We start from the raw sequence: 18,393 nt of genomic DNA, 5'->3' as shown, positions 1-18,393 counted from the left end.
CTCATATGATATGAACATCATCATAAATTGTTATGCTTTTTGTTTTAGAAAATAATTTATCATTTTAGGGAGACAAAAAAAGGAGAAATTATGTCTTTTATATTTACCCACCTAGCGACCTTTCTTGTAGTCTTCATTCATATATATAAATCTAAGTTCTGTCTGGTATCGACTGTTATTTTCATTCAGCTTAAAGAAATTCTTTTGTCATCTCTTGTAGGGCAAGTCTGGAGTAGTACATTATCTCTCTCTCTCTCTCTTTTTTTTTTTTTGTCTGAGAAAGTTTTGTTTCATCTTTGGAAAATACTTTGTTGCATATAGAATTCTATCTTGATAGTTACTTTTTTTTTTTTTTTTGGTAGAGAATTCTAGGTTGACAGATTTTTTTACACCTTCTAAGTAGTTTAAAAATGTTAGACTTTATTATCTTCTGACTTACATTCTTTCTGATAAGAAATTAGTTGTAATTCTTATTTTTGTTTTTCAGGTTATACATCTTTATTACTTAATGCTATTCCTTGGTGTGGGTTTCTTTATTTCTTTCTTTCTTTTTTCTTGCTTGTATTTCATTGATCTAGTCCTGGAGTCTGTAACCAGTCTGCCTTTACACTTTTCAGATTTGTCTCTTGCACTGTTTCCAGTGTCTGTTGTTGTACTTAATTGGGGGGAGAGGAAGAAAAGAGTCTATATCATTTTGTTCCACTTACCAACTTTTAAACTTTTGGTGGCTTTCTTCAAGCTATTTCTTAGTCTTTCTCTCAGGGCTGTTTAGAAATACAGAAATGTATGTGAGAATAAAGTTTTCCTTTTCCTGTTGCACATCTAAAAATTTGGCATTTTTAATATTTCAGAATTTAATCCACAGAAAAACCAGTCTTACTCAACTTTAATCTCTAGCATCTAACATAGTAACTAACATCTATTTAATAATTGTTCTTTGATTAAATGAATATTAATTATACTTAATTTATTCGTAAAATGTGCTATTGGAATTTACTTATTGGTAGTTTGGTGATATATTAGTTATATTTTTAAATACTCCTCGAAGTTCATGGTTTATCTTCTTTCATTTACAGCATCAAACACTTGGCTTGTTCCAGAAACTAAAGGAGCTATTGTTCAAGGTGGATATGGCCATACCAGTGTGTATGATGAAATAACAAAGTCCATTTATGTTCATGGAGGCTATAAAGCATTACCAGGCAATAAATATGGATTGGTAGATGATCTTTATAAGTATGAAGTTAACACTAAGACTTGGTGAGTAGATTGGGTAAAAGTATGATGAGAAACTTTGTCACTATTTTATTTTATATTTGTATAATAGTGGTGTTTATTAAATATTTTCAGGGAAACATTTTTGTCCTTTTTTCCTGTTTATTTCAACTCATGAAATTCTCTTGTACAGCAAAGGCACAAAATAACACGTTTTCTATGTATTCATTATCACTTTAAGTGATTGACTTTAAAATCTTTTCTGATTTTCTGATATGCTTATTCTGTATATATTACTTATAAGTGCTGATCTCATGTTCAATTCAGATGAGCAAATTTGCTTACCAATGTAACTTTGAGCTTTGATATTTTTTGCTCTGTGATTTTTTCTTTGCATTCATATTTTAATATCATTTGTAATTTTAAAAGCATTTCTTCAGTTTCATCATCTAATTTCCTTTGAAATGCAAAGCTTTTGCATTTTTTATTGTTATAAACAGTGTTACATTGTACATCTTGTACTGGTTTCCTCATGCAGATACGGGAGAGTTTTTGTAGGACATATACTTAAAAGTGGAATTGTTGTGTCTGAGGATATTTACATCCTCAACTTTACTACATGTTGCCCAACTGCACTCCCAAGTCACTGTGGTAATGTATACTTTCACCAGCCAGATGTAAATACCCCTATTTCTTCATATTACCACCAACATTTGTAATTGTGAGGCTCTTTTCCTTTTGCAGTTGAGGTGGATTTGCATGGTATCTAATGATATTTATTGTGCATACCCAGATTATTGTTGTGACTAGGCATCTTTTTGTAAAAAAGTGTTCATTTGCTACTTGTATTTCCTATTTAGTGAATTGCCTGTTTATAACCATAATGTTCTTTTTTATGTTTGAAATATTATTAACTATTCAATTATTATTTTTTCTATATATATGAGTTTTAAAATAGAATTTTTTTTTAGTTTTCTTTTTTTTTTTTTAAAGATTCTATTTATTTATTCGATAGAGAGAGGATCACAAGTAGGCAGAGAGGCAGGCAGAGAGAGAGGGGGAAGCAGGCTCCCTGCTGATCACAGAGCCTGATGTGGGGCTCGATCCCAGGACACTGAGATCATGACCTGAGCCGAAGACAGAGGCTTAACCCACTGAGCCACCCAGGTGCCCCGAAAATAGAATTTTTTAAAAATAGAATATTTGTTGTGCTCAAATATTTACCTTTGTAAAGCCTGGGAAATGATTCTGTTGTTGTTTTAAGACATTGTATATTCCTTTAAACTCTTATGAAATTACTTTATGCATTGAATGAAATAGAGTTTTTCATCAAATTTTGATTTGTTCTGTCCCCTTCACTTTCAAACATACATTCTAAATTTTATTTTTTTTGAAAAAGAAAGATGGAATTAAAAAAAGAGACATTTCCTTTGCATGATTTGGTAATTTTTATTACTTTTTGTCTAATCAATACATTATTTTTCTTTATATTTTTATAAATAGTAAAACTAGTAAATCACTTTTTTCTTTTATATAATTTTTGCATTGCATTTTATTTTCTATTTTAACCTTTCTAACTTTGGCTTTTTGTTCAGATAGCAAGAGGAAGTGTGACTTAGTGATTAAGGCACTATCAATCTGCTTAAACATATTTTTGTGATGTGAATGGATAAGAGAACTATGGGTATTATTTGAATGAAGTCAAAATGAGAGTTATTTGTTGCTCACCACTTGAATGGGATTTGCTCAGATTTTAACATGATTCCCTTCCTGAAAGTTTCCCATAGTAAACTTTTATGTAGAAGAATGTAATTATCAATCTTGGCAATTTTAGTATATGTACAAATACCTTTGGATACTTATTCCTTAGGAGAATTTATTGAAATAATTTGCAAATTATTTTTAGTACCTTATTAGATATATATTATAGATACATATGATACTTTAATATTTTACTGGTTTCTGTGTTTTTAAAAAACATCATAAAATTATTAGTGAGTACTAAAGTATTTTTCTATTATTCTTAAAGTTTTGATACTTCTTAGCTTAACTTTAAAGTTTGCTATCATATAGCAAATTAGTATGTATAGGTTTATTTGTCAAATGTGATATAATTAAAAAATGTCACTAATCTATATCTGTTGTACAGATTGATTTTTAAGTTTTTATCACCTCAGAACTAGTTTTATTTTTTAGTAGATATAGTTTAATAGATAGGCTACTTTGTTGAAGTATTAGTAAATGGGTGTTTGGAGGAATTCTTTTTCATTTGTGTAATGGATTATTTTGGAATATTTTTTCCACTGAGAAGAATTAGGAATTACAACTTTTTAGGCACCTAAGAGCTATCAAGGCAGTGAGAATCTGTGGGTCAAGATTTAGGAGAGGTGGAATGTCAAGGGAGGTAAAATTGGCATTTTGTGAAACTATTTTCCCTTTAGATGATAATAAATCCTGAAAGCTGTCTAAGAAACTGAGCAGAAGTTTTGTCAATTAATATGGAGGAATAAAATTGGATTTCCAAGTGTGCTAATGAAGATGGACTTAGCTATACACTTAAGGATTTGGTTTACTCCCTGAAGTTCTAGGCCTAATAGTGTGGATAAGTCCACTTTGAATCATTGGATTATGGTGATCTGCTCATAAACTAAGTAGCTGGCAGAACAAAAGTAAATCCTCTCTTGAGGAAGATAATATCACACAGAGCCTCAAATTATTTCTTCAAAAAACATATGCAAAATCTGATACAAAATGAAACAATAATAAGTCTTAGAAAAAGACAAGATAGGAAGAAAACAGCCTTTAGAAGCATAGCTATAGGATAATGGTGTTTTCAGACAGAAACTTTAACATAAAAGGTAGAAAGTATTAGGAAACAAGGGGAAACTTTTACTAAAGAATCAAATGGAAATTTTAGAAATGAAGAATACATTAAATGAATTAAGAATTCCTTAGATGGGTTTAACAACAGGTTAGATACAGCTGAGGAGGGAATTAATGAAATGGAAGATCAGAATGAAATACCCGTACTGAAATAAAGAAAGAGAAGAATGAAAAATAAAATAGTGAAGGAAATATTAAGGACCTGTAGAAATGGTCTAACATGCATGTAATTGGAGTCCAGAGGAAGAAAAGTTAGAAAATAATGTAGAGCACTATTTGAAGTCTTAATGACTGAGTATTTTCAAAAGTGACAAAAAACATCAAGCTACAAATTGGAAAAATTCTATGCGCAACACAATAAAAAGAGACGTATACTTAGAAATATCATGTGATGAAAATCCAAACATGAAGGGAAAAATTTTAAAGCAGCCAATGGAAAAAAAGTCATACTCTTTAAAGGAACTATATTAAGACTGACAACTGATTCCTTCCTCCCTTCATTTCTCTGTTCCTTCCTCTCTTCCTTCCTTTCTTCCTTCCTCTCTCTCTCTCCCTCCCTTCCTCCCTCCCTCCCCTCCTATAAAGCTTTTATTTATTTAGTTGAGAGAGAATGAGAGAGAGCATGAGCTGGGGAAGGAACAGAGAGAGAGTGGGAGAAGCAGACTTCCCTGCTGAGCAAGGAGCCTCATGCAGGGCTCAGTCCCAGGACCTTGGGATTGTGACCTGAGCCCAAGGCAGATGCTTTACTGACTGAACCACCGAGGTGCCCATAGACTGACAATTGATTTCTTAACTGAAAAAATGAAATCTAGAAAACGTGGTCTTCAAATTGCTGAAAGGAAAGAATCATCAACCTAAAATTTTGCAACTAGTGAAATATCTTTAAGAAATGAAAGCAAAATAAAGATATTTTTCAGAAAAACAAGAGTTAAAGGAATCTGACAAGAACAGACCTCCAATAAAGGAGATACTAAAAGAAAATGCTATTGAAGTAAAAGAAAAATGTTCCCAGATACTGGAATGAATAGAGAACTTAAGAGTAAATTGAAATAATTATTTGTTATATTAAACTATAAAAATAATAGAGGCTTAAATGGATATATAATTTGAATGCATGATAATAACATCTCATAAGTCAGGAAGAAGGGTAAATGATGTTCAAAATACTAGGGTTTTTGTTACATGTGGGAATTGGTAAGAGAAGTAGTTTATAGTACTTAAATAACTAAGGATTCATATTGTAATTATTAAGCAACAAAAATAAAAGTAGAACTTCATATCTAACAAGCTAATAGGAAGGAAAATAAGAATACTACTTAATGGATTTGGAGGAAGACAAGAAAGGAATGGAATAGGACAAAGTCTAGTTGGGATACTTGTAAAGGAAGTAGGAAGTGTATTTAACTCCAGATATGTCAATAATTACACTAAATGTAAGGGAATAAATATTCCAAATCACAGTAAATGTAAGAGGCTAAATATTTCAATGAAAAGCTAAGGATTTTTTGGACTTTGTATAAAGCAAAACCTAGCCATATGCTGCTTAGAAGAGATACAAAAATCTAAAAATATTTGGAAAAATTGAAAAGAATTGAAAAAAGATACACAATTGCTAAACAAAAGAAAGTTGGTATAACTTTACTAATACTAGACAGATAAGAATTTAAGTCAGGCATCTACCTGGAAGATAGAACAGTGAATTTATATGTACCTTATAACATGTGTCAAATAAAGCAAAAAAATGACGGAACAAATGAGGACAGATTATATCGGGATGTTTTTAATCCAGTTATCTTGGGGACTGATAGCACAACGAGACAAAAAACAAAAAACAGAAAAGATATGAATGATTTCAGCAGTCTAATAATTTTGTGTTCTTCAGTATTTGAGAGCATATTATCTTATAATTGCAGAATATGTCCTGTTTTCAAGTACATATGGAACATTTTCCAAAATTTACCATAAGCGTTTTAATGCAAGTCTCAACAAATTTAAAAAGATTCAAATTATACAAAGTAATTGATCACAATGAAATAAACACAGAACTAGAAAATCCCTAAGATGTCTGGAATTAATAAATTTCTTAAAACTAACTGGTCAAAGGAATTATACTAAAATTAGAAAATATTTTGTATGGAATGATGACAGATCAAAATGTGTATGATGCCACAAAGAAGGACATTTATAACTTTAAATGCATTTATTAGAAAAGATTTTTTTTTAATTTTTTTTTAAATTTTTTTTTATTTATTTGACAGAGAGAAATCAGAGCTAGGCAGAGAGGCAGACAGAGAGAAGGGGAAGCAGGCTCCCGCTGAGCAGAGAGCCTGATGCGGGGCTCGATCCCAGGACCCCGAGATCATGACCTGAGCCGAAGGCAGAGGATTAAACCACTGAGCCACCCAGGCGCCCCTAGAAAAGATTTTTAAAAAGCCCGAGAATCAGTGTTATAAACATAATCTCAAGAAGTTAGAAAAAATGATAGATTAGTCCCAAAAGAAGAATAATATAAATAAAGATAAGAAAAAGAATATGAGATAACAAAATTAATGAAATAGAAAAGAAACATGATAAAGATGATCCATATAGTTACCCCAAATCAATAAAATTGATTGGGAAACAGTTACTTAAAAGCAATACAATTTATGCTACCATAAGAACATTAACAACTATGGAGTAAATGCAATGACATGTATGTAGGAACTTTACACAGAAAATTAAAAACCTTATTTAAGTGAGAAATAAATAAGAGCCAAATAAATGGAGGTTACTTTATGATAATTGTTAGGAGAACGGAATAGTGTAGAGATGTCTTTTTTTTGTTGTTGTTTTTTTTAGGATTTTTATCTGTTTGAGAGAGAGAGTACAAGTGTGTGCATGAGCGTGTTGGGGGTAGAGGCAAAAAGAGAGGGAGATAGACAAGCAGACTCCCTGCTGAACGGGGAGCTGGATACAGGGCTTGATCCCAGGACTCCGAGATCATGACCTTGTGAACCAAAGACAGATACTTAACTGTGTCAGCCACCCAGGCACCCCTGTAGAGATCTCTCTTTTGCTCAGATTGATCCTGTAAATTTAGTGTAATCCCAAACAAAATCATAGCAAGTATTTTTTTAGAAGTTGATGTGCATATTCTAAAATTTATATGAAAATGTAAATGACCAACTATAGCTGAAACAAAGTTTAAGAAGAACAAAGCTAGAGGACTTCTCTACCAGATCTCATGATTTTGAGATGGTAGTTAAGTGTTGTTGCAAAGATAATGAAGTAGACCAATGTGGCAAATAGGAGTTCCATAGGCAGACTTACATATTTGTGGACATCTAAGTTGTGACAAAGGTGAACTACAGAGCTGTTTTTGTGATAAATTGTTGTGGACCAGTAAAATATACAATTGAAAAAAATGAATATTGGGCCCTACTTCATACCATACACAAAAATCAGTTTCAGATCGATTGTGGATCCAAATATGGAAGGCAAAATAATAAGTGTTGTACAAGATGACATAGGCAAATATTTTTATATCATTGGTAAAGAAAGACTTTTAAGGTAGATTTAAATAATTTCCCTTTTTTTTTTTTTAAAGATTTTATTTATTTGACAGAGAGAGAGAGTCAGCACAAGCAGGGGAGCAGCAAGCAGAGGGAGAGGGAGTAGAAGGCTCCCTTCTGAGCAAGGAGAAGGAGCCCAATGTAGGGCTCGATCCCAGGACCTGGGATCATGACCTGGGCAAAGTCAGATGCTTAACTGACTGAGCCACCCAGGCACCCCTTAAATACTTATTATTTAAATCCTACTAGTAAGCAAAAAGTGATAAACTGAAATACGTATGTTTAAAAATATAAAAAAATAAAGTGAAAAGGGAATCTGCACTGCGGAAAGTATTTGCAACACAGGAAGTCAGCAAAAGACTGTCTCTTCCTGAAAATATAAGGAAGCACTAACAATCAGTAAGAAAATATCAGATAACTCAATAGAAAATATGTAAGAATCTTGAACAGGTATTTCACAAAAAAGATATTTGGATGGCTAAAATACATATTAAAAGGTGCTCAACTTTATTTGTCACTAGGACAATTTAAATTAAGACAACATTGACATATCACCACACATCCACTTAAATGGCTAAAATTTACCTGACTGTTAGTATCAAATATGTATAAATTGGTTTGAAGTACTCTGGAAAAATCTTTTCTGCTAAATATGAATACACTCACACTCTTAATGTATGAAGTAGCTATTGTAGTTCTATATCCAACAAATGCATATATGTGTGCACTGTAGTCATATAGAATAATATTCATGACAACTTATTTATAACAATAATCAAAAACAGGTGAAATATCTATCATTGATTTAAATGGATGAGTTATATATTCTTACAATGGAATGCTATATAATAATGAAAATGAAAGAATCATCTCTGTATACATTCATTCAGTTGTATCTCACCAAAATAGTGTTGACCAAAGAAGTCAGACACAGGAGAATATAATATGATTCCACTTAAATGAAGTTTAACACCAAGAAAAATTAATCCGTGGTCTTAGAAGTTATAACAGGGATTATTTTAGGCTAGGAAGAACTGAGTAGTGATTGGGATGAGCAACAGAGAAGCTTCGGGAGTGGTTACACATATGTGTTCACTTTGTGATAACTCATTGAACTATACCCTTAAAATATGTATACTTTTTGGTATGTATCTTACATGTTATTAAAGTTTATTTAAAAACAGAAATCTGTATTTGATTTGACTTTGTAGGCTTAATAGTATATGCTTATGGTTTATAATAATTGGAATAATGAAAGTGGGTCAAGGTTTTAAAAAATTTCTTTATGTATTTGTGAGAGAAAGAGAGCAAGCTCAAGCAGGGGGAGGGGCATAGGGAGAAGAAGAAGCAGGCTCCCCACTGAGCAGGGAGCCTGATGTTGAACTTGATCCCAGGACCCTGAGATCATGACCTGAGCCAAAGACATACACTTAACGGACTGAGCCACCCAGGTGTCCCAAGAGGTTCAATTTTTAATATATAGTTACCAAAATACATTTTTTTTGGCGCCATTGTTAGAAAAGGATTGAAATGTAAAAGTTCTGATACACCAAAAGCCATTGCTGCTATTCCACTACTTCAGACCTAGTTGAGTCTGGTTTCTTTACATTTAAGGAATAAAAGAGATCAAATATCCTGTATTTTTAGGAATTCCCATTTCTCAAAAATGATTCCTTATATATTGTTGGAATGTACTATTCATTGATTTCATCATTTAAGAGATTTAAAACTTTGCTGTAATGATTTTGGTTACTAAGGCCATTGTGGTCATGATTTCTTAGCCTTGTTAGATAAGACATAATATTCTTTGTACATACACGTTTGTAGAACTTACAGTAGGAGGCTTTTCTGTGATAGTGGAAATCTTGGATTTTCTAGACCTTCTTTGAGGTCCTTTCCTCTACTGCTGTCTTCTTTTAACCTGTGAAAAAGACCAGTAAGTTTTAACACATAAGGAACATATTAAATATTATCATTTATAACTCACAGCCACAATGTTCAACTAAGAAATCTTTTTTCATTTTTTTTAAGTGGAAAAAATATGTTTTAGCTTTACTTCTAAAAATATTAAAAAGTTAAGTACAAGTCTAATGATAATACTTTTGTGGTACTATATTAATTCTGTACTTGAAAAAATTTTGGAATCACATTTACCTAAAATGTGTTTTTATAATGATACTATGTCTGATTACATAAAATGAGTTCTTTTACATTCTTAAATTTGATATAATGGGAGTTATTTTTACATTGAAGGATTCAAAATTATTTTATTAAATTACTGAGTTTTTGTGATTTCTCAAAAATTTCAGCTGTCAGACTTTGGAAAGTGATATAAGACAATTTTATAAATGTTATTAACTTACCTTTTAGTAAATACTGATGAGCATGGTGTTCATCCTTGCTCATTTCTCTTCATGATGAGTGTCTGAAATCTTTTCAATAAACTTGTTGACTCTATCAAGTACTGTGTTGGGAATAATTTTATGATATCCTCAGTAAGGAAGATAGAAATTTTATGGTTCATGTATATTTGGGAAATAATAGAAATTTACACACATACATATGTATAAAGAAGTGGCATAGCAGACTTATTAAAATGAACAAAATATATAGGCAAAAAATATTATTGTCTTTATAAACATCATGGTATGTTATGGGATTTAGAATTTTGGAAAGTATGGTTAAAATCACACACTGATAATTTGAAGAAATACTTATCTCTTTAAGGTAATTTTGAGATGTGTAGTACTTACTTTTTTCCTAGTGCTCTTTTATAAACTAGGGAATCTTGCATATGGTATCTGAAAGCATACATTTACAGTTTTTGAATAATAATGAAGTGAACACCTTATCTTCCCGAGCTATGTAAGAGGACATTACAATACCCCCATCATGTGTGACTTCATGATGGCATTCCCTTCATTATCCCTGAAAGAGATAACCATTATGCTTAATACTGTGTAATTATTTCCTTGCTTTCCATTTTTTATATGTATTTGCAAACAAACCACTCACTTAGTTTGTCTCTTTTGAATTTTGCTTCTATTGTTAAACTTTTTATGCTTTCCTTAGAGATCTTTTTAAAAATCAAATCTATGGGGACGCCTGGGTGGCTCAGTTGGTTGGACGACTGCCTTCGGCTCAGGTCATGATCCTGGAGTTCCGGGATCGAGTCCCGCATCGGGCTCCCAGCTCCACGGGGAGTCTGCTTCTCCCTCTGACCTTCTCCTCGCTCATGCTCTCTCTCACTGTCTCTCTCTCAAATAAATAAATAAAATCTTTAAAAAAAAAAAATAAATAAAAATCAAATCTATGTGTTAGAGATATATTTTAATGGAGGGAGGTAGATAATAAAAATGGAAGTAAATAAAACATACTTAAATGATAATAATCGCTATGGAGGAAAGAGAAAGCATGGAAAGAGGATGAGTTTTAGGTTGTTGCATTTAAATAGGGTAGTGAGAGAAGACATAACCAAGGCCATATGTGAGGAAAGACCTGAAAGAGGTTGGAGAGGGAGCCATGCCAGAATCTGAGGGGCAAGTAGAAAGGTAGTGCAAAAATCTTGAAATGGTAATATGCTTATCATTTGGAATAGCAAGGTGGCCAGTATAGCTGGAGTAGAGGGTCTTAGAGTTGATTGGATGTAATGGTAGAAAATGATCTTAAAGTAGTAATTGGGAACACTGTCAACGAGCTCAGTATAAGGATTTTGACTTTTATAGCAATATGGGAAGCCATTGGAGGGTTTTGAATAGAGAAGTGAGATGTTCTGCCTTAGGTTTTTAGGGGATCACTCTGGCTGTTGTGTTGTGATTATGATGCAAGAGTAGAAGCAAGAACAATTTAGGTTATTGTAGTAATCTAAGAAACAGATGATAGCATCTGGGACCAATGAGGCAATGTGCAAGTGATGAGGATTGGTTAGATTCTGAATATAGTTTCAAGGTAGAGCCAAGAGAGATTGCATAGACTAAGGGATTGGAAATAGAGTGGTAGAGAGAACAACTGAAAGAGGAATTAGACTTTTTGCCTGAAGACCTGAAAGCATGGAGTTGGTATTAATGGAGATGGTGAATTTTTTGAGAGGAGTAGGTTTGGTGTAGAGGAAAATGAGAAGCTCAGTGTTAGATATATTTAATTTGAGATATAGATTACACATCCTAGTGGATCTGTTTAATAGGTGGATAGATACAGGAGTTTGGGCATCTGGACACTAATTTTCCGGTCAGAGAAGTAAGGTTAAATAATCAGAAAAGGCGACTGAGAATGAGTAGTTAGATGAGCAGGAAAACCAGGGAAATATATGTTCTAGAAGCCAGGAATGTGTTTCAAAGGAGGGAGAAAATCTGTCACCCATCAGCAGCTGCTAATGGGTGAAGTAATATGAGAATTGGAAGATATTCATGGGATCTGGCAAGCTGGAGTTTTTTGGTGATATAAGTAAGTTCCAGTGGAGTGATAGAATGAAACTCTGATCAGCATGGATTCTGATCAGGATGAAAGAGGATTTGGAGAAAAGTACTGGTAAATTTTCTTAGGAGTTTAGTTTTAAGGGAAAGAGAAAAATAGGGTAATGGTGGGGGGGTAAAGGAGGTGGGGACAAAAGAGGTCTTTTTTTTTTTTAAGTTTGGAGAAATGATTGTTTTTTGGCTTAAAGGGAAGATCAACTGTATGTAAAAGAAAAAAAAAAAAAACAATTATGCCAGAGGGAAGAATTTGATAGAAGGAAGTACTTAGAACAAGTAGCCATGGGGTCTAGTGTACACAAATAGTGAGGATAGGTTTTAGGAGCATAGAGATTTTATTCATAGGAATAGTAGAAAAGGCAGGTTACATGAATATGGTGCAAGAAAATGGGTAGAGTGATGAGAACTTGGGAAGATTTGATTCTTTTCTATTCTTAATGAAGTAGAAAGTGAAGTTATCAATTGGGAGAGAATGGGGGATATTTAGGAAGGTGGAGGGATGGGCAGAATGGGTGAAGGGAATTGGGGGATATAGGCTTTCAGTTATGGAGTATATAATCTAAGTAAATGAGGTACAGCATAGGGAATATAGTCAATGGTATTGTTCAGTGACAATTGTTCAGTGACTGTTCAGTGACAAATGGTAGCTACACTTGTGGTGAGCATAGCATAAGGTATAGAGCTGTTGAATCACTCTCTTATACACCTGAAACTAATCCAATGTTTTATGTTAATTGTATTTAAAAAAAGAATTGGGGATATTTATTAGAGATTTGAGGTTTGAAGAGAGAAGTTGCAGTATGAAATGTTCGTTTAGGAGGAGAGTATGAAAGTATGGTAGAATTGCTGGCAGACTGCAATTGTAGTCTTATGTGAGAGATACTTAAAGTGTGAAAATAGATCCTTTTTGTATTTTCTGCCATGGATGGTATTTGGAATGTGCAAAGTTTTGTATTATGAACAGTTATAGTATATATGTTCTTATTTAGTCTTCTCTTGTTTTATATATAGGTTTCTCTAAGCTATTTCCTTAGTATTATAAATGCTTGATCATAGGCAATGTCATGCTCAGTTTTACCCAACTATACTTCAACATCATTTCACTAATTTATACACTTACCAGTCATGAACGGGAGTTTCCAGTTCTCTACAATTTCTCCAAAATGTGATGTTTGAGTTTTAAAATAAATTTTGTCAACATGATGGGTGTGAAATGATGTTCCCATTTGGTTTTCATTTGATTTTCCCTGATTACTAAAGAGGTGAAACATCTTTTCATGTTTATCGTCCATATATTTCTTCTTCTTGTTTTGTCATACTGGTTATTTTGTGTATCCTTCTTTTTGATATTAATCCTTTGTTAGTCTTCTACTTTGCAAACCTGCTTTCTCTTGGATCATGGATTTTCATTCTTCTCTTTGTATAGTGTTTAATGAATGGAACTTCTTAATTTAAATATAGAAATGATAAATATTTTCTTTTGTGGGTTGTATTTTGTGTTGTGCATAAATAATACTTCCTTACCTTGATATTTTCTATTTTCCTACCATTTTATATCATTTTATAGTTTTGCCCCTCACATTTAGTTTGAATCCAACTGGATAGGGATCTTTTTTTTTTTTTTTTTTAAATGTGGATATCCATTTGTCCCAGACCATTCCTTTAATGGTCTGTAATTCTAATAAATTTTTGTTAGAATTATTGCTAGGTGTTTGATATTTTTGATATTTTTTAAACGATATCTCTGTTAGCTTTTGAAGGCTGAGATGAAAAATTAGCACAATTTATACTCTCACAATTCCGTAAGCTAGACACCAGAATGGAAATCAAGGTGTCAGCTGGGCTACACTTTCTCTAATGGCTCTGGGGAAGTCCTTTCTTACCTTTTCCAGCATCTGGTTAACTCTGAGAAGTCCTGGGTGTTCTTTGGTTGTAACTCCATTCATCACTCTAGTCTCTGCCTCTGTCTTTCCATTGCCTTCTTTCTGTGTGTTCGTATATGTGTTTTCACGTGGCCTTCTTATAAAGACACCAATTATGGGACTTAGGGGTCACCCTAATCTAGTAAGACCTTATTTTACTTAACTAATTAAGTCTGCAAAGATTATTTCCAAATAAGGTCTTGTTCAGAGATTCAAGGTAGACTTGAGTTTTGAGGGATTCTATTCAACCATACATTATCTTTTTATTTCTTTTTGGGCTGATATATGGAGAGGCAGTTTTTTATATTACTTTTGTGTCTAACAACTTGCTGTATTTTAGTAACTTATGTGTAGATATTTCTCATTTTTTATAATAGATGATCAGATTATATGCAAATAATGATAGCTTTGTTTCTTTCTTTTTGGGTCTTACAACTTTTTATTTTTCTTACCTTATCATTTCAGCAACCATCTCCAGTTCAATGTTGAATAGAAATTAACAGGCATCCTTTATTAGTTCTGAGCTTTAACGAAATGCTTTTGGTGTTGTCCAGTAAGAATGATGTTCACTATGGGTTTTGTAGATGTTAAGAAAGAGCCTTTTTTTCCTGGTTTCCTAAAGGCTTATATCATGAATGGATGGATTCTATCAAAGATATTTTGGGGAATATTTATCTGATTTTTCTAGTTAATAATTTACTATGGGTAATTTCTTTAATTATGTTATTATTAACCTAATTTGGGTTAAGTCAAATTGAGTCAATAAATATTACTTGTTTTTTGGCTTGCTAACATTTTGATAAACATTTTTGCACTGATGTCAACAGATTTGCATGTGGTTTTCTTGCATATTCTTGTCAGTTCTTTGGTGGTAAGATTATGTGGGCCTTATCAAATGGGTTGGGGACTACTCCTTTTTATACTTTGGAACAGTATGTATAAGACTGGGAGTATTTTTTTCTGAATATTTTATGATGATAACCTTCAAGTCAGGTGTTAGAAAACAACTTTATGTGTAGTATTTAGGTACTATGTCCAACATATATAATGGCTATAAACCTATTTAGATGCTATAATTAGTTCTTAAGTTTTGATGAGACCTATTTTTGGGAATTTATTGAGGAAATCAATGTTCTGTTAAATTGTTATAGAGGTGTGTTCATTATGTTCACTTAGAATCTTCAATATTAGCAACATTTGTAGTTATGTTCCCTTTTAATTATTTTTAAGCACTATCTAATTATCTACTTAACCATCTATTATCTATCATTTATTATTTTTTTCTCAATTAATAGTGAGTTGTTGACATGATGTCACTTTAAACCTAAATATTTTTATACTTATTTACTAAAAAACAAGGACATTCTCTCCCATAATCACAATATAGGTATCAAATTTAGGGAATAACATTAATAAAATTTACTAGTCCAGCCTGTACATTTTATTCATCTTTCCTAATGACCCTATTATCTTTTATAAAAAGGGTAACACTTTTTTATGGCTGAATTTGATTTCTTAATAAATTTTGCATGTATGTTCACAGGTGAAATTGCCTGTGGTTTTCCCTTCTTATACTATCCTACTTAGGTTTTGATATTTTTTTCCTTGCCAGGTTTTGATGTCCTTTCCTGATCTAGGATTATATCTAAGATCACCATGTGTTTAGTGGTCATGCCTTTTTAGTCTTTTTTAATCTGAGACGATTTCAGTCTTTCTCTTGAAGAATTTACCCAATCTGGAATGTTTCTTCATGATTAGATTCACTTTTTAAATTTTTGGTAGAATACCAGAATAATTCCTTGCATGATTTTTTAAAATAATTTTTGTTGACAAACTTCATGTAACAATATTCTCCATTTTGACCATTTTTAAAGTGTACAATTCAGTGGTTTTTAGTATATTTATAATGTTTTGCAGCCATCATGACTAATTCCAGAATATTTCTATCCCCCCCAAAAGAAATCATATACCTCCCTAAGCACTCTTCCTCTGTCTCCTACAAACCATTAATCTACTTTCTGTCTCTAGATTTGCCTATTTTTGATATTCATATAAAGGGAATATACAATATGTGACCTTCTGTGTCTGGCTTATTTCACTTAGCATAATATTTTCAGACTTCATCCACACTGTGATATGTTTTACTACTTTATTCTTTTTTATAGCTGAATAATATTTCATTGTATGAATATTCCACATATTGTTTATCCATTCACGAGTTGATGGACATTTGGGTTGTTTTCACTTTAGGATATCATGAATGAGGCTGCTGTGAACTTTCCTGTAGAGGTTAACTTTATATATTGGTTAAAGTGGTGGTTAAAATGGTTCCAGTTTTCTCAACTGTAAAGACACACTTTTTCCTTTTTAAATTATTAAACATCTGTGGAGAGATACTTATAGACTATGTAAGTATTCTGTTTCTTATTAAACTTTTACCTAATAGTTTTAGTATCCACTGATCATTCTTATGAGAAAGTTATTACCACGTTGGTTATTGAATAGTGATATCTAATTTTATTATTCCTTCTAAATCGCCCTGAATTTTTCTTTATTTTGTTAAAGGTTTTATGATGAATTACTGTTTTTCTTTATTTTGCTGCTCAAAGTGTCCCACATTTGGCCACTGTGAGGTCCTTTCAGCCAGGCTGCTATGTTCTTTAGATGTGTCCTCACTGTCTTTTACACTACTCTACTTTCTGGCACACATACAAAAAAAAATTCCTTCACATTTTTTTCTTTTCCTGCTGGAATAAGTAATTTCCTCTAGGAACCCACATTCCTTTAGTGGAGAATAGCGTTTAAAAACTGAGATTAGGGGGCGCCTGGGTGGCTCAGTGGGTTAAAGCCACTGCCTTCAGCTCAGGTCATGATCCCAGGGTCCTGGGATCGAGCCCCACATCGGGCTCTCTGCTCCGTGGGGAGCCTGCTTCCTCCTCTCTCTCTGTCTGCCTCTCTGCCTACTTGTGATCTCTGTCAAATAAATATATAAAATCTTTAAATAACTGAGATTAGGGCACTAGGTTTGTTTATTGCTTTTTTGATGTGTTTACAGATCCTCTCAGAAGATAGAGCCAGAAAATACGCAAACACACATATCTATATCTATTTTTAGAAAAAGGCATATATCTCTGCCTCTATATATTTGTCTGTCTGTCTGCCTAAACCCTTTCCTGTCTAAACTGCATAATGATGCAGTACACCATCACAGTATTTATTCTAGCCTTCCCCTCTTCCACATTTGTAAATCCCTTCTGACAGTGAGAAACCTGAATCAAAAGATATCTTGATTTCTTTCATTGGAGTTTTGTACTTTTTGTTACATAGGTACTGTATATATATTTTGTTAGATTTATAACTATTTTATTTTATTTTTTGGTGCTAATATAAATGGTGTGTATCTTTAATTTCAAGTATTCATTATGCTGGTATATAAGAAAGCAATTGACTTTAGTTTATTAGCCTTGTATTCCTCACCCTTCCTATAATCACTTAGTTCAAGGGATTTCCTCTATAGACAATCATGTCATGTGTGAACAAATACAGTTTTATTTATTCCTTTCCAAATTTGTTTATCTTTTATTTCCTTTTCTTATCTGATTGCATTAGTTAGAACTACCAGTACAATGTTGAATAGAAGTTGTTAGAGAATACTTTTTGCCTTGTTTTTCTCTTAGAAGGAAAACATCTAGTTTCTCACTGTTAAGCCTGATTTTTTTTTTTTTTTGTAAATTTTCTTTATCAAGCTGAGGAACTTCCCCTCAATTCCTAGTTTGCTGAAAGTTTTTGTCATGAATAGATGCTGTATTTTGTTTAGTGATTTTTTTCTGTATCTGTTGATATGATCATAGGATTATTGTTCTTTATCCTATTGATGTGATAGATTACATTATTTGACCTTCAGATGTTTAATAAGCCTTGCATACCTGGATAAATCCTATCTGCTTAATCATTAGATTAAAACATTTTCAACTTAAAATTCTCTCTAGTAACTGAGTATTTTTTCCTTGATTCATATATTTCCTTTGCTATTTACTATCTAGATAGTGTTTATTTTGTAAAAAGAGATCATAGGCCAGGAGATTTTTTTTTTAAGATTTTATTTATTTATTTGACAGACAGAGATCACAAGTAGGCAGAGAGGCAGGCAAAGAGAGAGGAGGGAGCAGGCCCCCCCGCCGAGCAGAGAGCCCGATGTGGGGCTCGATCCCAGGACTCTGGGATCATGACCTGAGCTGAATGCAGAGGCTTTAACCCACTGAGCCACCCAGGTGCTCCAGGCCAGTAGATTTTAAAAGGAAAATGCACTGTATTTTGTTTAAAAACATTCAACTTGAACATGCTCTCTATTTG

The 18,393-nt window shown here is 32.6% G+C and overlaps 1 protein-coding gene across 1 annotated transcript in view; it reads left to right on the top strand.

Annotated features, from left to right (window-relative positions):
* ATRNL1 (attractin like 1) overlaps nucleotides 1-18,393 on the top strand; it is a gene marked incomplete at its 5' end in the record, with an annotated part of 807,401 nt that overhangs the window by 87,107 nt on the left and 701,901 nt on the right. The window contains one exon of the mRNA XM_080822490.1: nucleotides 1,077-1,260. Coding sequence (XP_080678616.1) covers nucleotides 1,077-1,260 — 184 coding nt within the window. The remainder of the gene's footprint in view (nucleotides 1-1,076; nucleotides 1,261-18,393) is intronic.

The sequence above is a fragment of the Martes martes genome (genome assembly GCF_963455335.1).
Source record: "Martes martes genome assembly, chromosome: 14".
In the NCBI taxonomy this organism is placed as follows: Eukaryota; Metazoa; Chordata; class Mammalia; order Carnivora; family Mustelidae; genus Martes; species Martes martes.
Note: the sequence above shows the minus strand (reverse complement) of the source record. Positions and strands in the feature narration are given on the sequence as shown.